The sequence below is a fragment of the Akebia trifoliata genome, chromosome 8, assembly GCF_017979445.1.
Source record: "Akebia trifoliata isolate Shusen 1 chromosome 8, ASM1797944v1, whole genome shotgun sequence".
NCBI lineage: Eukaryota > Viridiplantae > Streptophyta > Magnoliopsida > Ranunculales > Lardizabalaceae > Akebia > Akebia trifoliata.
This window is the reverse complement of record NC_141382.1, coordinates 4,649,607-4,671,956: the sequence shown is the minus strand read 5'-3', so window position 1 is coordinate 4,671,956 and position 22,350 is coordinate 4,649,607. Positions and strand designations below refer to the sequence as shown.

Below are 22,350 nucleotides of genomic sequence, written 5' to 3'. Positions count from 1 at the left end.
GTCAAATTAAGGTTAGGATTTTGTCCTCTCGTCATCTATATGATGAGATGATCCAAATCCCATATGAAGATATGGGAGTGAGGGTTGAGAGATAAAGAAGGTGTTAAACACCTTACCTCACCCAACAAGTTGGTAATTACCAAAGGTTGGTCAAAGTGAAGTAAAAAAACTGATTTTTTTATAATTTTTCAAGTTAGAAGAGATGGTAGAGACGTTAAGAATCAAATGGACCATAGTTCAACTTATAAATACTCAAAAAAGATCAATGAGCAAGCCATAAATAAAAATATATGCTTGTTAGATTTTTTTTGTAAGCTTGAAGTTATGGTGTAAATCACCATAGATTTTGCCATTTTGCTCTCTAAGCTCTCTCCAAACATTGTACACTTATGTACTCAATGAAAAGTCTATTTTGTTGGTTTGGTCATAGGGACATATCCATAGGTTGGACATATCTTTGACAGAACCATCACCTTATACATGAGATTGTGTCCATATGAGATGGTTTTTGTTGGCTTAGAGAGTTAGATATAGACCTAAAGAGATCCTCACATTTGAATCATAATCTTTCAAAATAAAAGAAACTAGTATGTGTTATGGTGTATGCATGTTATGTTCCATGTAGGAATTTATTGAATGGGGGAGATTGCTTCATATAGTGAAAACTCACTCTCTCCTTCTTAAGCCATTAAAGAAAGAAACCAAACTTGGGATTTAAAGTACTTGAAATTAAATGAACTAAAGATAACTAGCTATGCAATTAACTATTCTCTATAAAGTTCATTATGGACTTAGAAAAGAAAGATTACTTCACAAAGTGAAGATTTACTCTCTTTCACTTTATGCTATTAAAAAAGAGAAAATGAAACTATTCTACTTTGCTTGAAATTTAAATGACTTGAAAAATAAAGAATTAAAGACAAATTATGCTAAATGTTCCCTACTTCACATTAAGGGATTACTCTTTATCACCCTTGCCATAAAGAAAGAAAAAGGAAAAATCTACATGGATAGAAATTTAAATGTGCATAAAAATAAAGAGAAGAGATAGATAGAAGGGGGAGTTGGGAGTTTTAGCTACATGAAAATAAAAAATAAACTCTACACCCTTCATTAGTCTTCTTCTTTTCTTTGTGCATAAAAATAAAGAGAAGGGACAGATAGAAGGGGGGGTTGGGAGTTTTAGTTACATGAAAATAAAAAATAAGTTCTACACCCTACCTTAGTCTTCTTCTTTTCTTTGTTATTATTCTTTCTCTTATGCTTAGCTTCTAGGAAGGTTGAATAAACAAATGGATAGAATGATGGGATGTTAGGGAACTTTTAGAAGCAAATTTGACACAATTTTGGGACACTAGACTTCCCTTTTTTATTTTTCTTAGATAACTTTCTATTTATAAGCTTTAGAGAGACTCTTGGGGATATTATTGACAAACTTTCTTAAGTTCTAATTATCTTTAAGAATACCACAAAGAAAGACCTCTAATACCTTCAAATGAAAAGTCTTTAATGGTCTTTTACATCTCTATAAGTCTTATCAATCACGTTCATCAAATGGTAAGAGGTGTAATTGCTCACAAGGTTTTAGAGAATTTTAATGAAAAAGTAGAAATGTCTAAGTCACTTGACTTTGGGTCAATCTCTAGAGAATTAGTTGCAATAGGATGTATGTCGGGTTGTGATTTTGGACTTTTCTGTCATTGGCACTAGTTCGGTTACTAACAACCTATGGATAGAAGTGTAAAAAACCAAGGGTTCTAGAGAGTTCCAAAGGGTGGGCAAAAGGGTCATGTTCCCCTGAATGTGGTTGAATTATGAGCAAGGGTAATACACACGAGTAAATTACTTTAATTGAGTCTAAACAAAAGGAGGTTAGATAAATAATTCACTTTATGTGGGGATCAAAACTTGATTAAGTCAAAGATTAGAAGAAGAGGAGAATGACTAGATAGTCTATGTAGAAAGGGCATAGAAGGTAAAGAGTCAAGAGTTTCTTGAGAAATAAACCATTAAAAAGGAATTAAAGGGTCTTTTCCCTAAAGAAATCTTGGGCACTCAAGTGAACTAATCCCTACAAACCAGTCTAACTGATGGGCCTTGGGTGGGACAGCTAGGGCCATATGTGACTCACGACGTTTAGGAAAATCCTTTAGGCCATGGGTACCCCACGACCAAGCTTATTTTATGCTTTGAAAATTGGTTTCAGAAGAACTGGGCTCCATTACGATGGGCCCCACTTGATTAAATTGATGACTTAAATTGGGCTTCACATGCCTAATTTCAAGATTTCCAGGCTCTGTCACGACAAAGTATCATCATTTTAATCCTCCCACCTACCCATTTCGATTTTTTTTTTTTTTCCATTTGGGTTGGAGGCATGGGTTGCAGACGACAATTAAAATGTTGAACTCCAAAATAAAAATTATCGATCTTGCCGATGTAAAACTCATCAATTTCCATTTTTTCAAATTTTTCCAACTAAAATAAATGAAAAAATCAATTTAAAACTTGAGATATTGTGTAAATGATTTCAAACCAAAAGAACTATCTTTGATAGAATCTTATCTAAAACAAAATAAAAGAAATGAAACATCCAAACTTTTACGTGTATCTTCAAAATATTTAAAATATCTTAAAAAATGATTTATTCTTCTTTTTAAAATCCTTCCATCGGAATGGAGTCACTAAAACTCGATTGATATGTCAAAAATACAATTTTCTTTTGACGAAAATGGTGAATTTGAGTGATTAAGAAAATTTTGTGAGAAATATCTAAAGTGAAATTCAAGGACTAATTATAGAAGAGGGATTTACTAAATAAACTATTTAGCAAACCTCTAATAGTCAAGGATTAATTAAAAAGAAAACCTTTCGCCAGAGACCATTAAACAATTTTTCGTTAAGATAATGGTTACTTTTATGGTAATTTTTCAATTATTTTAGAACTTATTATATATTTAATTCATATGGGGTATGCACAAAAATTCATGCAGAGAAAACAATATTAAGTCCTTCATTGATTTGGAGATTCATTTCTCGAATTGATGATTTTGTATGTCAGATCTCCCTCAGTTATCTTATTGGAAATCTCAATAGGCTAATTTTCGATCATCTTATTAGATTAGACATAACATATTGTAAATATACATTATAAACATGGTACAAAATCAGCATCCAATGTTTCAAAGTGTACTGATTTTTTTTATAATGAAGATAGATGGTATCACATAAAAAAGACAAAAAAAAAAAAAAAAATGAAATAAATGACAGCACCCTACCGATCTGATCACATTCAAAAACATAATCCAATGCAATGAAGTTGCAGAGAACAAAATTATATTTAGATTTTTCACCGTTGAATTTTATCTTTTAATTTGCGTGGTCGATGGCAATCCATTATCAACCCAAAAATACCATTTTTTTTTTTTGATTTGGAGGGTCACCCACTATTTTCGATATTTTTTCTCTTTTTCACCGCCACCAACTACTTTCAATCTTCACTCTTCACCACCACAGTTGTCGCATCTTCTAAACCACCAACCATTTTAAACTCTTTTATCTTATTTATTTTCTTCACCTTCATCTTATTCTTCATCCCCATTGGATCACAATTTTCTGCATAGTCTGTCCTCATATTCTCCTAATCATTCAGAAGATTTTCAGTTGTTAGAATTGTCATCAACCATCAAATCTAGTTTTGGTCTGTTTAGAACAAAATCATTTTGTAAGAGTATCCTTGTTGACAGTTAGAACATTAACCATATTATAAAAAATTAAAAAACCACAAGCACCTACGCATCTTCACTTTCTCCATTGTTCATAGGAGTTTCAAAAAAAAAACAATGATGTAAGAAGAGGAAAATGAGAAAAAGGGTTTTCAAATATAAGGGCCATATGCCAATGAGCCAACTTAGGGTAAGAGAGCATTGGTGGAGAAGAGGAAGAGGGGTGGATGCCCAAATCTTTCCCCAACTTAACCAAGTATTTTGAAAATTAAATATGTCACCCAAGATAAAATGCTCAAGATCAATCAAATTTTGAATCAACAATTTCCAAATATACCATCCACCGGCCTCTATTCATCTTAAAAAGTGAGATTCTAATCATGTGTAAAAATAAATAAAAAAGTCATGCTGGGGTGACACAAAGGGATACACAATGATATGGTGGCGATACTAGTGAAAAAGCATCTCCGGTTATGTGCACACCACCACATCATTGTGTCACCTTTGTGTCTTGGTTTGTGTCATTCCAGCATTTTACCAAAAAAAACTATCCTTGAAGAAAAATTTAAAATAAAGCACTATTCCAAATAATCAAACACCACAATCCCAATATTCATCTATTTTTGTCATTCCAAACTATCAAAAAACAGATAGTGCACTAAATTGACTCAATTATGTTGCTGTGAGCCACAAACATGCTGTCCATAAGCATGGGTGGCACTTCAATTTATGCAATAGAGGTACTCTCCATTAATTCAACCCATGTAAATTTAGGTGGGAATTAAACACGGACAAGAAATCACCCATCCACATACTACAAGAAAAGTAGCCAAATACAAAGGGGAAGAAATTCATGGATACAGGAAGAAAGTTCAACAGATCACCAAGATATCATTATTATTAAGTAAAATCACCAAGATATTATTTGTCAAACCATCACCAAAATTGAATCATATTTGGGTATCTCTACACCTCTTCTTCAGAAAGAAGACCTGGAACCACACTGTTAGCATTATATACAGTCAAGAAAGAAAACAGTTACTAGAATATACACACCCATGACTCATAGGCACACTATCCTTCTTCAGATTGGAATCACTTATCCTTGTAATTCTTGATCTGCTCCTCAAGTTCTTGCCTTTTCTTTAAAGCTGCAAAGATTACAAACAATTCATGAGTAAAAATTTCAAATTCAGAACCAACAAGTGCAAGGGAATTGCAAACATGAAAACAACAAACCTTTGTTTGAGATATCCTCTATTCTCCTGGATGTTCTCACAGCAAATCTCTGGAAAGCAGGACTGAGAAGAAAAAAGAAAAAAAATTTAAATAAAAAAACAAAGCAAATACAGCTTCTGATCATCAGGAAACATGAAAATGGTATCATAACAAAAGCCCAGGAAAGAAAACACTTGGCATGCATCAATCAGTACAAAAGGATCCATATCTAGGCATTTTTCACCACAATTCAGTGTATGAGTTTGGAATGCCCAACGATTTGATCCCCAAATTATAAAGTTTAAATCATCACAAATTAAATGTCGTTTCCCAACGTCCAAATGCAACATAGATCGCCACACTGGATAGCGAGGGGAACATTTTTCTTGCTTCACTCGAAAAAAGCAGCTATCACTGAATCAATCAGGCGGCCAAAGTTGAATAAACCAAGAAAGTGAAGCAAATAAAAACAATTATTGTTAATCTTAAAAAAAATTGGAAATAAGAAAGAAATCTCAGCCCCTTAGATGTTCTTTGTCGCGGTCATATCCGCGGTCAGTACAGGTCTATGGAGTCATCATAGATATCATAAATCTCAAATCAAATCAAAAGAGAAAAAAAAAACAAAAGAAATATTTAATCAAACAATCTCCAAGTTAATCAACCCAGTCCCTTAGATGTTCTCAGATGTGATCATGTTCACAAAATCATTACAGGTCTGTAGACTTATCATTGTTGATTAAACTAATCCAGACCCCCAAATTAAATTTTAAAATATTTGCACATTTCTATACAAGAAACCCAATCCAACAAGACAATTAAAGTCCACACATATCGCCCAGAGATATTATTCAAATGTCATGAAGTAGGGATTTTTTGATACTAGTAAACAAACCAAACAAAAGATATACGTGCTCAAGTATTTTCCAAAGCAAAAAAAAATGAACAGAGGAGATAAAATTATAGAAAGAGCAACACTTCAATATTGCTTCAAGGGAACGAGTCGAATGGGAACTAAGAGATCCACAATGACCAGATAATGAAGCAAAAATTCAAAAAATAAAAATAAACCCCAATCTACTCAACCATCCCATGCTGGGATGCAGAACATTTCGCACCAAGAAAATTGCAGAAACCGCTGAGCTTGCATTGCTTCAAGGGAACGAGTCCAATGGGTATTAAGAGATCTACAATGACCAGATAATGAAGCAAAAAAAAAAAAAACAATATTTTACAGGTTATCTTCTCAACCGTCTCAAGCTGCGGTACCAGACATTTTGCACCACAGAAAATTGAAGAAACAATTGAAATTTATATAGCTTCAAGGGAACGAGTCAATCGGGAACAAAGAATCCCGTCGACCAGATTAAGAAGCTTCAATCAAACATAGAGACAGTAATTTAAATCTAAATTCAGCCAAAAGAGGGGGAAAACGAAGAAAAATTGAGAAAAAAATAGCGAGAGTACCTGTTGGCAAGGCCATTAACGACTAGCTCATTAACTACGTAAGATATAACTCTACTCATGAAGTTAGCTCCTCCCGCCATGTTTATCTCTTCTTCGTTCTTGTTCCCAACGGAGATTAATTACAAAGATCTGAAAAATTCAAATCTAAAATCGATGATAAACATAAGAAATACTAAGATTTGATTAAACCCTAGAAACATGTTCTAGAAAATTATAAATACTAAGATTCAGAAACTATTAAGAAACCCTAAGGCATTCTCCGATTGAAGCCTGTAGAGACTGCAAATGCTTGAGGAACAAACCCTAATTACCTGATAGAAACTACACAAAGAAGAAAACCCTAATTTTTCCAGAAAGCAACCAAAGCGAATAAATCGAAGGCGGCCTTTGGTCTCTCTTTATAGGCGAATGGGAACGAGATCGGACGGTTTATCTGTGGATTGGAAGATTTGAACGGTTGAGATATCATGGTCACATTTAATGGATTTGCGAAATAAACCCTAGTGAACTCAAGTTTACAATTTATGAAATGACAAAAATAACCTCAATCCTTTCTTAATTACAAAATATTAATTTAAATCCTAAAATAAAAATAAAATCTCTAAAATTGCAGCTTGTGTTAATTAGATCAAACGTAAAATGGGACTTCTTTATCCTTGATTATATCCCACATAGGAATTAGGAATCAATCTGGATCATTCAGTAATTGTCCATAATATGGAACAGCAGTGGAATGGATTGGAATAAACTTATTTTCTGTGTTTTGGTCTATGGGGATTCCTTTTGATGGATAAACTTTTACCCAGGACAAGCGAAAATGTGATTTAGAAGGAATAAACTAATCCATTGTTAGCAGAGCGAAAATGGGGATTCCTTTTGATGGATAAACTTTTACCCGGGACAAGCGAAAATGTGATTTAGAAGGAAGAAACTAATCCATTGTTAGCAGGGCGGCAGAGGACCGATCATGGATTTAGTGTATTCCAAGCAGACCTGTGCTTCCTACCAAACACCCCCTTAAACTACACATGGGACAAGTGAAAATGTGATTTAGAAAGAACAAAACATATGCATTGTTAGGGGAGCAACGGATAACTCTGATCGTGGTTTTAGTGTATGCCAGACAGACTTGTGCTTGTAACCAAACGCCCCTCAAGGACACATAAGATAAAATGAAACACAAAATAAAGGAAGGATCTAGCTTTTCATTAATACCAAAAATAATGGTTAATTCCCATAGTTATTCAATCTTCTATGGAAGTAAAACGGACAAAATGAGCTCTATATATATCTACAGCTTCCTCCCCCACCTATACAAAAAGATACTAGGATTTACAATCAAGCTCCTTTGACCAACTCTGCCTAATTTACAAAAAAAAAAAAAAAAAAATTGCAAATTTTTTTGGAAAAAAATTATCGCGTGTAGCCTCAATCTTGATTACTAGCTCGACAATGTGTTGTTTGCCTGATATCTCCGCCGCCGACTGTACTTGTAAAAAAATACCTCATGGAGGCCTATGTCTTCCTTATTTTGTTCAGCTCTAACCGACTTCTTACGCCTGGAGTAGTACTTCATACAGCCAACATTACCAAACCGTTTGTCTTCCTTCCCTTCATCCGAACTTTTAATCGAGCAGTTTCCATCCATACTAATTTCATTGTTTTGTTGGTTGAATTCGGAAGCATTCACTTGTTGGGTCACCTGTGAACATATCAGATTAATGATCAGCAATCCTTGAAAGTAAATGAGGTACGTAGAGTGAAGTGGTATGAGTTTCTATTACCACAATTGGAGGAACCGGTTTGATTGGGACACAGTCGACGCATCTGTCAATATTGGCAAAAAACAATTGTCAAGAACATAAACATCAATCATATTGTTCTTGACAAGAAAACAATGTAGCCCAACAACAGGAAACTAAATCAATCTTACAAAGCGGCATTCGTGGTATATATTCTGCAAATGCAAGGGAAAATATCAGAAGTGAGGGGGAAAAACAAGACGATTCACACCTCAGAGTGCTCCCAATGTGGAATTTCAACCAATCATTCTTTCTAGGAGCAAAATGAAGTGAGTTAGATTGATATCCAACTAAGTTGCCCAGATAAACGATACTAGGACGAACACGGGTAGGGGAAATGGGGATACAATTTCATTTTTCCTGAATCCATGAAACAGATATCTCATACAATAACTTGCTACCTTATTTTGTGTTGAGTTTATGAGTTCCCAATATTTCAATTTTTTCTATTTTTTTTAAGCAGCACTGTCATAATATATACTATTGATACATTTTTGTAGACAAATTGAGAAAATCTTAATGCCAACCTAAAAATGTTTTGGAAGTCATGAATCTCATATTCAAGATACAATTTAAAACCAATTGGGTATGAGTTGGCTATAGGTTTAGCTAGATCCAAGGTTCCCTTACTGTTGTACTGAAATAGAAGTAAAAAAGGCCATACGTGATTTGTGTACGGAATCCGAATTGGATCATGGGATGGAATGACTGGGGAGGATATTGGCATAAAACCAACGCTGAATGGTTAAAATGGTGGTGTGCTTCTGGAGTGCTATGCAACCAACACATTCCAATCAAACTAAAAGAAGAATTAATAAGAAAACAAGTCTGGTATGCTTTATGAAGTTGACTGTGGAGCAATCAAGAAACAATAGATTGACATAACATGGGAGGATACTGAGATGAATCCCAATTGAGAAAGATAAAAATCATAAGTTAACAAATTCGTGAAAATGTAGGAAGTAAACCGAAGTGATAACAAAGAAAAACATAATTTAGACGGTCTGAATATGTGCAACAAAGACAGATGACAGTCCCAGTTAGAAGGAATATGCAAAATGAAGTTTCAAGCAGAGTAAGCAAAACCAAGAAGGATGTGCATTGAGGTAGTAAGAGTGGATGTGAACACACTCGAATCATCAAATGAAATGGATTTAAACAAAACTGAACAGAGGAACTGGATTCGTTTAGTTGACCCAAATTTTGAGACTTGGTTTTGATGATATCATGATGCTAATCTTATTTGGATCATTATGATCATCCAATCAGATTAGATGTGGAGCCATTGAAAATATCTTCAAAGGAGAAAAAAAAGGTGGTTTTTTTATAAACATTTTAAACTCCACTGAAAAGATCAGCAAATATAGGGAAAAGCTTCGAGAACATGTCTCAAACGGAGAAAAAAATCATTCATCCCTTTTTTGGGAGGAACCTAAGCTAACAAATATGTCCCAAATCATCAATTTCCTACAATCCATTTAGTTACCATACACCTTCAGACAAAAATTAGAGAGACGAAGCAAGTAGGTCATTACCCTTTTTTTCACACTAATAATCTGAAGCCCCAATTTTGGGTTTTAAAGGATTTCTGGTTGCTTCATGCTTATTGCTTAATAATTTTTTATTTTTATTTTTTGGGTAAGCTGACTTGAAGCCACGACCTCGGAGTTGCTTTGCTATGTATCAAACCAACAGAGCTATAGGTCTAAGGCTCTAAGCCCATAGAAGAAATAATAAGAATGAGATAAGTACTAGCAGCAATTTAGTTTAATCTTTTTCCCTTTTTCTACATGGTTTACACAACACTGAGGAGAGAAAAAAGAACTCTAGTTTTTTTTTGTGTGTGTGTGGGGTGGTGGGGTGTTCATTTGGTTGTCTCAATTAATAACAGTATGGAGACATTAATGGTGATGATGATGGTACTTAGTACTAATACGATAATGAATATAGTATAAAAGGTTTCTTTTCTATTTGGATAGCTTTCTTGGGTTAGTACATCAATGTTGACAGGGTGTAAGTTTGTTCGATATTAGAAACTTGACCATGGTAGCCTATCAATCAAACTTGCTTTACAGACATTTTTTCATCCTTATCTTTGATTTAAAATCAAACAAAACCTGACATTTTCAATCAACGATTACCTCAACTTCCAATGTTTTTTCCTGATATTCTCCTTTACTATATTTTTTACTCTGATTTTTGGAGAAAATCAATTTTGTAATTTTCTCGCACCATTTTTCTGCTGCATCTTGTTCTGCCAACTATAGGTAAATCTCTCCATCCGCTCTAATGTGCGTCATATGTGCTATTATATATATTGTGTAAAGAAAAGTCAAGGGAATGAGAAGGGAGAACATACTCCACTGGTACTACTGTGGGTATATATTCCAAATCAATATTCTCTATACTTTGATTGAGCTCACTACCAAGTTCATGTCTGTTTCCTGCAAATTCAGCAGAAATAATGAATACCCATTTAGAATTTACAAGAGAGTGACTACTTTTCCTTCTCAGAGGGGGAAAAAGGAGCATGCATACCTCTTGGTCCAGTAAATTTTGATGTAGGTGTCATCCTTAATATTTTCTGGCACATAGTAGTGTCTTGGAAATTCAAGAAAGTGTACTCCAGAAACTCCAATCTCTCGGAACGTGTCATCTTGGAGAATCCAAATGAAGTCGTCCATGCATTTAGCAATTGAGGAACTGCAGGCAAAACTAGAGTCTTCACACCTAATTCTGTGAGCTTCTGAAGAACAAAGGAGAAATAACACGGTGAGAGATCTCACTTTGCATGCTTTTAAAACTGAACTACATTAGCCAAAGTAAGAAATGTGCAAATTCAAACTGAATCCATTGCAGTTATGTGGCTTATTCCCCCGGTGTTATAGGGTAAACAATAACATGTCATATTTTTATGTATTTGGGGTTGCTTTTTAAATTTTTAATAAAGTTATTGGGGGCAATTTGTAACTTTTCGGAGTTAAAGGGTATTTTGCAACTTTTCATATTCTATCCTTAAATAGAGGAGAGAGTTTCAGAAAAAGTGGTTGGAAGTTGTTGGAGACTTAATTTTCATAAATAGAAAAGAAAGAATGAGAGCTTGGAGTTGAAGAAAATGAACTAGAAGGAGGAATTCTTTCTCACCATGAGAGAGAACTACGATTGATGGAGCTTCAAACCTGTAATTCATCTTTTTCTTTTAAATTTCTTAATAAAACTCCCAATTTTCTGAAATTTTCTTTGTTGTTGTCTTGTATTCAAGTACAATTCGATCTAATTCATTGAGATTGGGGAGAATTCGAGTGAACTGAACTCAAATGTCCCACAACACCAGAACAAGGGCTTTAATTTATATTACCAACAACAGTGCAAATTTCTGGACATGCTTACATAAATTGGGCTGCTTCTCTGGAAAGTAGACAAAAATCATAAACTGACATAACCACCAAAAAGGTAAAATCTGAAATAAATGCAGTCATGAAAATGTACTAGAAGCCCTGATATGTGATAAAATAAGTTAATCAAGATGGTTTTTTCATAAGCAACGAAGACCATATTTGGTACCATGGTCTTGCCTCAACTGGATACAGTTTGAGAGTAGATAATGAGACACTTCAATTAACAGAACACACAACCATAGATAGAAGAGGAAAATGATCCGTTCAGCCAATCACAGATGGTATAAGGCTTTGATTATGATGAGTTGGTTAGTGATTAGAATAAAAAGATCCTAATTAACTTACCTTTTCAAGCACATCCATGAGAATACGGCACATCCCCCGTCGACGAAATTGGACACGAGTACCAACAAGAGGTACTTCTGCAACTTTGTCACCATATATCCTAAAGACATTAGAATCATGTTTCAGATTACCATCTATATAATAAAATACAATGGTGGACCCCAATCAACTACAGTTTTGTGGGGTATAAAGATTAAGACAAAGGAATGGGGTCCATACAACCCCACTTTATTGTCTTTCCTCCCCCTCCATATAATAAAACACAACGGTGGACCCCAATCAACTACAGTTTTGTGGGGTATAAAAATTGAGACAAAGGAAGGGGGTCAACACACCCCACTTTATTGTCTTTCCTAACCCCCCCCCCCCCCCCCCCCCCCCCCCCCCCCCTCTCTTTTCAATAATACCCATTTAACTTTACTATCCTTCATCTTTTACCCCTTTAACCCCAAAGAGGATACCCATGCCGTACGCAAAGGCAAACTCCGCTAATCTAATGATGGGCCACAAAAAAGGTAAAGTGGGGAGGGGAGGGGCACAATTAGGAATTATGATACAGTTAAACATACCGCACAGTAGCCACCGAGATTAGTTCGTCCTCCCTCTCCAGAAGAACAGTATAGAATCCCTGAAAGTTCAGCCGGTTCAGCACAGACCTGCAAAATTACCATAAATCGGTATCAGGCCTATAAGCAACAATGTTGGAGATAAAGAGCCAATGGAAGAAAAAATAATTGACAGATCAAATATTTTAATGAATCTTATTGAAGAGGTTATGAAGGAGGAATGAAATAGGATGGAACTCATCCACAGAACTATCTCCCAACCCCTAATAACTGTGACCAAAACAAGAACTGTCTTGATGGCCCTTTATTATTTGTCCTTTTATGCTAAGGCCTTGAATGGAAGCTTAAAATTCCTAAAAATGGTACATTTACTGCTTTTTATTCTTCAGAAGCTCTAATTAGTAGAAAGGTAAGAAAATTTTTCTTTGGAAAATTTAAGCTTATACAGGGTCTAAGTATCATTTTTCTGGGGTTTACATCAAGTCTTTTTGGAGTTGCTATCATGAAGAACATAATGAAACTTCTCATATTGCAAAATATTTACGATAATACTTGTGTAATATACTACTTGAACAGTTTAGTTGACAGGACAAACAAGAAATGGTTAAGAGTTAAGAAAATAACTTAGGCGTGGTAAGAAAGCCTAGAAATTTTTTCCTAAAACACGTTTTAATGATTTTTTTTTTGCTAGGCAGACAAGGTGGTTGGTAATCAATGAGAAAGTGGGTTCAACAAGAACCATTGTTAAGTTTTTCAGAGTGATACTTGTATAATGGAAAAGCCTAGAAAAAGATTTCCTAAAAAAAGTTTTACTATTTTGGCATTTTGGATCCACATGCCAAAGCAATAGAATTTTTTATTATATGAAAGTACATTTTAGGAAAAAATTCTATGCTTCAATACAAGGCCTAAGAGTACAATAGGAAATGAGAAAATTGTTATGAACAGGTATCCATACAGTATCCAATATGGGTTACCTATCATGTCAGATACGCTTGGCATATTAATGTGTAGAGGTATCCATTATGGACCCCACTCTCTTTATCCCACCATATATATATATATTCTCCATTATTTTACATGTGTAAAGTTATTAGTGATTAATTAATCATGTATTAGAATTAATACATGAGCTCAGAAGATGGAAGGACAGAGAAGATCAAATTATAAATATCACTCAAAGGATAAAGTGAAGTATAAGCTCAGTCTATAAGAAGGCCGACCATTTAGCAATGGATTAACAATGTAAAGATTAACACTAAGTATAAGTCCAGCATTGTAAATATCTGACCAATTCAAATTAAAAAACAAAGAACAGTACAAGCTCGGCATACAATTTTTCAGATCACTATAATCTAAATGTTTTTTACAGGAGACAAGTCAATAATAGTGTTCGGAATTATAGATGACTGGGCATATTACAAGGTAAAATAATAAAAGTAATTAATTTTTTTATTTTGTTGACAAGAAAGGTAAATACAAGAGCAGAGAAATGTTATTTACATTGTAACTGTGACATCAAGATCTAAAGAGAGAATAATTCAGCTCGGTAAAATTAAATTACTCACATAATCAAAGAGTTCTGCAAGTATGATTAAGTTAATAAGACAAATCTCTGACACATTTAGCATGATCTGTCATGTTAACAGAACCGAGTCACCACATTTAGAATGGTCTGTCATGTTAACAGATGCTTGTCCCATGAGTGTTCTTATCATATTTTGACAGCTATTAACATACTTAGTACCATAAATACAAGAAAGAAAGAAGAAGATCAGGCTGATCAATTGAAAAACTGAAGAAGGATTTACAACCCTCTGAATATACATTAAAGACCATTAAGAAACATCACAGTTTGTATACCTTTTTCGACATTCCATTTAAAGCTACTAACTTAATCATCAGATCTTCTTTGGCAGACATCACACTGGCATCAATCTCCAGTGAAGAAGTAGCTAGAAAAAAGATGAGTTGATCGGGGAACAAATAACTGAACTGACACGAATCTCGAGGGATGTATGGGATTTAATCACCACAGAAGTTTCAAACAATGTTTTTAGAGATGTATGATACTTGCACCTTGAGGCACGTCTCGCAATGAGACTCATTAAAAATGCTCTCAGGCGTAAGGTTAAAACATAAGAGTAGCTAAGGCTTATGCCTCAAGCCAAGAAGCTCGCAAAGGCATACGCCTTACATTTATTTTTCTATTGTTTCATCTCTTTTCTGTACTTCTTGATTTATTAATTTAGCAAGATCCTATAAATTTCATTTTGCTACCATTTCTTTGTCGCATGCAAAGAAAATTGTTGAGTTTATTTGATTTATAAATAAGTTTTGGTAGTATTTAATATTATATAGAAGAAGTTATTTAAAATATATATATTTAGTTTTATTTTTACAATAATCATAAAATAATTATTTACTGTAGAAACTTGAAACGGATAAAACTTGGTATTCATTTGTGTATTTGATTATTGGGAATATGGGGTTGCTATCCTACTTTTTCAATTGCTTAATATTAGTTATGTTATATCTCGCATTATTTATTTAAAAATATCATGTGTCTAAGGCTTACACTTTATGCCTTGAGGCATTGGCTAATCAAGCGCCTTGCCTCACACCTCGGCATCTGAAAACATTAGTTTCAAATCAAGAGAGAGAGAAGAGGAAATTGCTGATTTGAAACAAAGAAAACAGCAATTTCATTACTTTTTTTGCTTTTTAAACGACGAATTCATCGCTTTTGAAAGAAGGAATTCACCAATTTATTAGTGTTGTGTAAATGTCTTGTATTCTGTTGGCGGTACGCTGGGTTGCAAGGGTGTCGACCAAATTTTTAGGGTTACCACAAAGGCAATTATGTAATATTTTCTTAAAGGTTTTTTCTGTTTTTGGGGGGGTTTCTATTTTTGGGTATAGAGACGCGTTTAGCAACTAAACCAAGGAAAGAAAATAGTAATTGTTCTTGATCGGATTTGTGGACATAGGCACACTGTTGAACCACGTAAATTCTTGTGTTGTGTGCGATTTATGTTCTCTTTGATGCTTCATTTTTTTTTCACAATTTGGCCAAATAGAAATCAATGCATATTCTTTGTCATGCTTCCGAATATATAAAAGGCAAGTGAAGAATGTAAATCATTTTAGAGCATTGATTATTATTTTGACTGAATCAAAGGAGCAAATTCACCACTTTTAAACCAATAAACAGAGCATTTGCCACTTAGAAATAAAGAGCAGTGAAATCACTAGTTTGGGACTTAGAAAGCAGCTAATTCACTGCTTTAAAACAAAAAATGGTGCATTCGTTGCTTTATTCAGTAAGGCAACAAATTCGTTGCTAGACTCAATAAAGCATAGTCATCAAATAAGGGCTTGATAATAAATCGGTAAGGGAAAATTAAAATCGAGAAAAAATCTGACTAAGGTTAAGGTTGTGTAATTGTTCTTACTAAGAAGTAGTGTTTTTATATTATTGCGTTAAATCAAAACATCACTTAGCAAAGTTGGTAACATGTGTGGAGTGTTGTTCCCATGGCCAAGGTTCAAACCCCTTGAACCTAATTTCACCTTATTAACCACTAACTCTTTACCTATCCAAAGAAAAGATAGGGCAACAATTTCTCTTCTTGGCACTTCAATAAAGAAGTGAATCCATTGATGGTTCACAGCTGAGCTTAAAAAAAGGGATAAATACTCACCCTTTCTGAAGAGAAAGGCACCTTGCTTCATGTTGAAATAGCCGTTCTCCATTCGTCTTGGTTGCCATTAAAAATAGTTAAGCGTGTAATCGCAATAGCCTTTTGTTTGATAAGATAAGATCAATGGTTGTGTCCAAGAAGGTTGAATATATGGAGTATTTTGGGTATTTCAAACATTTCCTTAAGGTGAGGGGGCGTTTAGTTAAAAAAAACTTTACTAACGGGATTGTTAAGTACAGCCCAAAAATTAGTGGGCATTTAGGAAAAAAACCCTATATTACAGTCCACTAGGTAATTTTCCCTATTTTCTCTCTCCAAGGTCTTAAAATTGTGAATCATTCAAGAGTGAGGCTACTATATGGAATTACATACAATCTGTAAATAGAGAAAATAAAAGAAAAAAAATCTGAGGTCCTGGATATAATATGCTGAAAATTCTACTCATCTACTACAAATACAAAACAAGGAACATGTACTATTCCAACTAAGAAAATGAGCTAAGAAGATTTCTAGAATGGGAAATTAAGAAAATCTCACCTTTTATTGAAGAGAACATCTTTAACAAGATCTTTGGTATGAAGTTCTTTAATAGGCTCAAAACACTCGTGCATTACAGCAAGTGCTACATTGAGCTTGCTATGATGCTCCGTCATAGTCTCAATATCAGATGCATTCTTGTGATGGCTATCTCTCGAGAATTTCAAAATGGTCCATGATAAATTATCCACTCTCACTGGAACAGCTTTCCCCAAAAGTTTATGGAGACCCACAAATATCTGCAGAAAAGAAACTGAAATATCAAAATATAGATGATTATTGAGTAATTTACTAGGAAAAAAACTCACGATACTAAATTAAAATTAAATATGTCCCAACTTCCAATTGCCAGAGATTGAAAGTGAATAGAATGCAGCATCTGATAAATGATGTTGAAAAGTATGTTTTTAAACTATGTAATATACCAACAAACAGCTATGTAACAGATAATGGATACAACCCAAATACGAAGTGTCGGTCACATGAGCCCCCACAAACCTTACAGACCAATACAGCCTCTATTTCTATAATATTCACCACACATGAAAAAGAAAGACGAAAGAGAAACATTTCAGGAAAAAATGAAGCACCTTTTCACATTTTTTGCTACAAAACCAATTTCCTTTCGGGCAACTGTGAAGCTTCCCTGGTCCTCTTTTTCTCACACATCCCACATGATCTACAAAAAGTTGGACAAATTATCTTTGAACCATTACGGAACATATATAACAAAATTGAGCTTCTAAAAGATTAGAATTAATCCTACATTCACGCTCGCATTGATCACAATAGAGAACAGTCTTCTCTGTGAACTGTTCAACATTCCCATTGAATTCTCCCTGGCCACATATACCACATTGACAAGATGGGCAGAACCAGTTTCCTTCTGGCAAATCCTTCATAGTCGCATAGAAAATTTTCTTTTAGTTCCATAATCAAAACTCATAAATAATAAATTGTAGATAATAGAACTTTGAATTGAAGTAAAGAAACAAAACAAGGAACCCACCTCTAAACCAAGGCAGCTTAGGTGAAACGAGGATGGGCATTGATCACACAATACTAGAGTACCCCCATAGTGACAAACAGAGCATATGTAGTCATTCTCGATGTGAGGTTGATTGCTTTTAATTCTCTTATATGGTTCGGGAACGAAACTTTTCAGCTTATTACCTTGTAACATTTGTTTTTGGCACTCTAACAAAGACCTGCCATCTTCCAAACAAATGCTGGCCGCGGGTCGGCGATACATGCTACCAGCATGAGATTCAAAGCCTGTGAGACTGAAAACTTTTTGGCAACAATTGCACTTGATCCCATCTCGAGTTATCCTTCCTTCGAACATTAAATGTTGGCCCTTTGTACTCATGCAATGTACCTTTGACCTTGGCAACACCACATTGTTGTCAATCAGCCAAGATAGAACAGTTCGAGGGGTATGATGTGAAGGACTCGATACCACAACCTGCCGTGCCCTTTTGCTTGATCGCAACACACAGCTTGGACGGCTACCGATTAATCGTTCTCTGGTTGTCTTTCGTTTCTTCGGTTCATGGTAACCAACATTGTGATCCAATGTGTGTCCTAGCTTTTTAATGGGATTCATTTGATTTTGAAGTAACATGGATGTAAGAGGGAACGAACTGTCAATTCGTCTCTTCCGTGGTCCCCTAACTCTTTTGACCATTACATTACCAAATTCAAGAAATTCTCTTAACTGCAACAGACCGGATTGCCCATTTATGGGCAGCATATTTTCCTTGACCTTGGTAGATATCATTGCCGAGAAACTATCACCATTCAATGGGACCTCGGGTCCCTCACTAGTAATCACACCTTTCATCGGTCTTTTACTTTCAGAAAGTGATTCATCCATACATCCCTTGCAAGCTGTTCGAAGAGAATAATAAGTTCTCTTTTGTGGAGAAGTGTAACATAACTCGCGCTTTATTTGTTGCCTCGTGGCATACCAAAATTTCCACCCAACAGCCAATAGGTGCTTCTTTGCTTTTAAACGTAAAGACATAAGACCTCCAACCTGTGAACCATGTTCATACCAGTCTACAACGGCTTGAGGGCAATATTCAGGTTCAATAGCTACATCAGAATCAAAACGCTCAGGTGCTGTTTTCCTTTTAGAAAATTCTAAAGCGTGAGGTTTCTCTCGAGTTTTTTCAACCAGAATAGAACTACCACCACCACCCTTACTTCCTTGGTGTTGTTCTACATGTATATCAACCAAACTATAGCAACCATTTTGGGACCTCGGACTCTGAACCCTTGCAGTGGTTTCCATCAAATGCTTACATATCTTAGTAAGTGAATACATGATTGTCCCCTTGGGAGGGATATAACGGACTCTAACCATTCTTTTATCATTATATATCTCGATCTTCCAACCTATGTACGAAAGATGCATTCTAGCCTTTAATGTTGCACTATTATAAGTAATATCTTTCAACTCTTTCCGACAAGACATCCCCTTTTCTACGATAAGTAAATAATTTATGAGTGCATCTGGGCAGTATTCGGCTCCGGGAAGTATCTTTGGGCCGGCAGGTACCCAAGCTCTTTTTTCTCTCGATGCCAAACTTTTAGGCTTAGTATTGGGCTCATCGGAAATTGAATTATTTTTGCTTACAAGACCATCTGTAGTATCTCGATACACCTCTCTTTGAGTTTCATCTTCTCTTCCCAATTTACTATTTGTCAGATCAGAACATGTGACATTACAAATAAGTTCATCAACATTGTTCCTCAAAGTAATGTCCTTTGGATCACAAGAATCATCTAAGATATTATTAATGCATCGATCGCCAATCTCCATACGAAGATCATCAACCGATGGACCCACCATATTTCCAATCCGATCTTCATTCTGCAATACAAGCTCCAGAGCAGTAGAGTCCTCTACTTGGCCTCCCAAAACAACCTCATCTAATACATAGTGTGACCTTTTGCTATGTGATTTAGTAGAATTTTTTTCATGTTTCAAGCTAATGTCTCCATCAAATTTACACTTAATAGCACTCTTCCTTCCATGCCTCGCTCTTTTACTTGTCCCCACAACAAAATTTGATGCATTTTCTTGATCGATAACACTACGAACACACTCAGCGGTTAGATTCAAGTACTCGAGTATGACCTCAAGTACTAAATCATCCCAAATTGGTCTCACCCAACAAGTCCACTCCCTAATTTTCTGATAAAAAACCTCTTTAGCCCTCACATCGAACCAAATCTGTCTCAACGAAACGAGCACCGGCCACTCCTTCTCATGTTCCTCAATCAACTCAAGAAACAACCAATTCCCGCGAATTTTCCAACATTCCGACACTTCATCCCAATCTTGGGTTATCCTTAAATTCTCAATCTTGAGCACCAATTGATCACCCAAGTCTGGAAAAAACACCAACCTCTCATTCGAACCCTCCTCATTGTCAAAAATCACGCCTTCCCACCAAACTTCATTCAGATAAGAATCAACACAGAGTCCATAACTCAGGAACCATGGATGGGTTTCTAATGGGGGAGGTTGGGGCCTTACTAAACCACGGTCCATTACAGAAGGAAAACTGATCGTTTCGATTAGTTTGGAAGAACCATCATCGACGAGAAGATGTTCGTACCTTACTCGACAAATTGAATTATGCAAACCAATTATAGTGGCTAAATGCCATGAACCATGAAAACCTTCTTCAGTACTTCTCACCTACAATCACATAGAACAAAGAATTACAGAGAAATTAAAGAGAAATCTTGAAGAAGAACCCAAAACAAGAACTCCACCATCAAAGAAAAATAACAAAGAAATTTCGAATCTTGAAAAGGGAAAGCAACATTCAACCTCAATTATCTGACCAACACGAAGATTTCTTCGAATAGGTTTTGTTTCTTCCATCTTTCGTTTCTTCTTCTTCTTCTTCTCAGAAACATTTTCTTCGAGTAGAGTCGCCATGAACGAAGAGTGAGAGTGCGTAGGATAAGCAGGGGAGTGCGTAGGTTAAGCAAGGGAGTGTCTGTAACAGAAAGAATTAGAGAGGAGATTCTGGAAATGGTAGATACTTTTGGGGTTTCTCACTCGGGAAAGTTTCTATTGTCCAACGAGGTTTGATATAATCAACGGTTGAGATTGGGAATAAATTTATAGAGATTCTCATTTCCAATTGAGGAAACTGTACAACTGTACAACCTCGTTTTGACTCTGAAAAGTTCCTAACATTTAGAACCTTGTTGACCAAGAAAGCTAATAACATCTTTCAGCACTCTCTCCCTAAGACTAAGATTTGATCAGGACCGTTAAAACAGTGGGCCTAACTAACGAGATCCATTATATATGAAACATGTATTTTATTTGAATTTTTCCTTACTTAACCCTCCTCATTTATGAGTCTAATTTGAGCTTCCTCCTACTTTTAAAAAATTAGGTTACCCCCTTCCACCCAAGTTACACTGCAACAACCAGGCACTCTTTGTAATTTGTATTAAAGGAATATATTCTTAATGTACTGTTGCAGTAAAATTATTCTTTATTTTGTCACACTAATATTGTGATATTTGGTGATTCCCCAAAATATGGGCTTCTTGCCTTTTAAGTTGTAAGGCCCATTAATCCATGATTATAAATATAAATAAAAAAAAAAAATTGATTGGTGATTTGTCATCATAGTCAAATCCAAATCGAAAGATCACCAATCAAGCTGATTTTGATGGTATTTATATTCATCAAGAGATGGGTAAACATTCTTGAATTGTGGACCCAAAAGAGTTTGGAACATTGCATGTGGGACCCACCTTCGTTAATCTATATTCTATATAGCTTAATCAACATGATTATAGCTACTTAAAACAATTTTGATAATACCTGTGATTTTAGTAGGCCTAAATAATACGATCAATTAAAATTTTCAGTTTGGCAACGAAGAGAAATTATTAGTTCGGCCTTCGTTCCATTGCAAATAAATGTAAATCATGCAAAATTTTATCATACAAAAAGTTTTTTTTTTTCATGCAAAACTTCGCCATGCAAATTTTTAGTACTAAAATTATCATTTATGAGGCAAATCATGTTTTTAAAATATTTGTCAAAAATGTTAGAGAATAAGATGCACTGCATTAAAATACATGAGATACATTGTATCATTGTTACTATATCTCACACAAATGGAAGGTTGTGATGAAGGATATTCTAGAATATATATTGATATTTAGAATATATCAATTAAGATATTCTAGAATATTTATATTAGGTAGTATATATCTTGGTTGATGTAATGCCTACAAATACCCTATTGAGAATTATCAATCAAATTTATATTTTCTATATTTATTTATTTGGTAATTATTTTTACAAAAATAGTACTCCTTGTAATTCACATTTGCAATTTTTTTTTTTTTTTTTACAAAATTATGAAAAGGTCCAAATTTTATGTTGGGTTCAGGGTATATCAAGTTGAAAATAAGTAACAATGTAAAGGTAAATTCAGCTAAGTATCTAATTTGGGGAAAAAATTATATCATTTGTATGAATTTGAAAAACAAAGGGATATAATAGTAAATTATATTTATTGTTCACTCACTTTGGTAAA

The 22,350-nt window shown here is 34.7% G+C and overlaps 2 protein-coding genes and 3 non-coding genes across 9 annotated transcripts; all 5 read right to left on the bottom strand.

Moving 5' to 3' along the window:
- Nucleotides 1-3,266: 3,266 nt before the first annotated feature.
- Nucleotides 3,267-6,879, bottom strand: LOC147395610 (UvrABC system C protein). Of its 4 annotated transcripts, none has more exons than XM_086451316.1 (4): nucleotides 6,411-6,712; nucleotides 4,965-5,026; nucleotides 4,782-4,876; nucleotides 3,267-3,640 (listed from the first exon to the last, which is right to left on the bottom strand). In XM_086451316.1, exons 1-3 carry the CDS (start codon nucleotides 6,488-6,490, stop codon nucleotides 4,821-4,823), a joined length of 198 nt encoding a protein of 65 aa, XP_086307442.1. In that variant the 5' UTR covers nucleotides 6,491-6,712; the 3' UTR covers nucleotides 3,267-3,640; nucleotides 4,782-4,820. The 4 variants fall into 4 exon arrangements, with proteins under 4 accessions (XP_086307442.1, XP_086307440.1, XP_086307441.1 ...); XM_086451314.1 differs by lacking the exon at nucleotides 3,267-3,640 and adding an exon at nucleotides 6,722-6,879 and having other exon boundaries at nucleotides 4,584-4,876; nucleotides 6,411-6,539; XM_086451315.1 differs by lacking the exon at nucleotides 3,267-3,640 and adding an exon at nucleotides 6,722-6,866 and having other exon boundaries at nucleotides 4,584-4,876; nucleotides 6,411-6,554.
- On the bottom strand, nucleotides 5,262-5,407 carry LOC147395613 (small nucleolar RNA snoR136). The gene has a single exon (XR_015181231.1). It is a non-coding gene; the product is annotated as a small nucleolar RNA snoR136 (small nucleolar RNA).
- On the bottom strand, nucleotides 5,453-5,531 carry LOC147395612 (small nucleolar RNA SNORD25). Its single transcript, XR_015181238.1, has one exon. It is a non-coding gene; the product is annotated as a small nucleolar RNA SNORD25 (small nucleolar RNA).
- Nucleotides 5,603-5,683, bottom strand: LOC147395611 (small nucleolar RNA SNORD25). Its single transcript, XR_015181237.1, has one exon. It is a non-coding gene; the product is annotated as a small nucleolar RNA SNORD25 (small nucleolar RNA).
- Nucleotides 6,880-7,595: 716 nt separating the features above from the next.
- Nucleotides 7,596-20,852, bottom strand: LOC147395609 (uncharacterized). 2 transcript variants are annotated; one of them, XM_086450388.1, is made up of 11 exons: nucleotides 20,610-20,852; nucleotides 17,772-20,474; nucleotides 17,529-17,658; nucleotides 17,353-17,441; nucleotides 16,763-17,001; nucleotides 12,525-12,611; nucleotides 11,956-12,055; nucleotides 10,751-10,958; nucleotides 10,572-10,656; nucleotides 8,198-8,237; nucleotides 7,596-8,112 (listed from the first exon to the last, which is right to left on the bottom strand). In XM_086450388.1, exons 1-11 carry the CDS (start codon nucleotides 20,718-20,720, stop codon nucleotides 7,852-7,854), a joined length of 4,053 nt encoding a protein of 1,350 aa, XP_086306514.1. In that variant the 5' UTR covers nucleotides 20,721-20,852; the 3' UTR covers nucleotides 7,596-7,851. The 2 variants fall into 2 exon arrangements, with proteins under 2 accessions (XP_086306514.1, XP_086306513.1); XM_086450387.1 differs by having other exon boundaries at nucleotides 8,195-8,237; nucleotides 20,610-20,850.
- Between the last annotated feature and the right edge of the window lie 1,498 nt (nucleotides 20,853-22,350).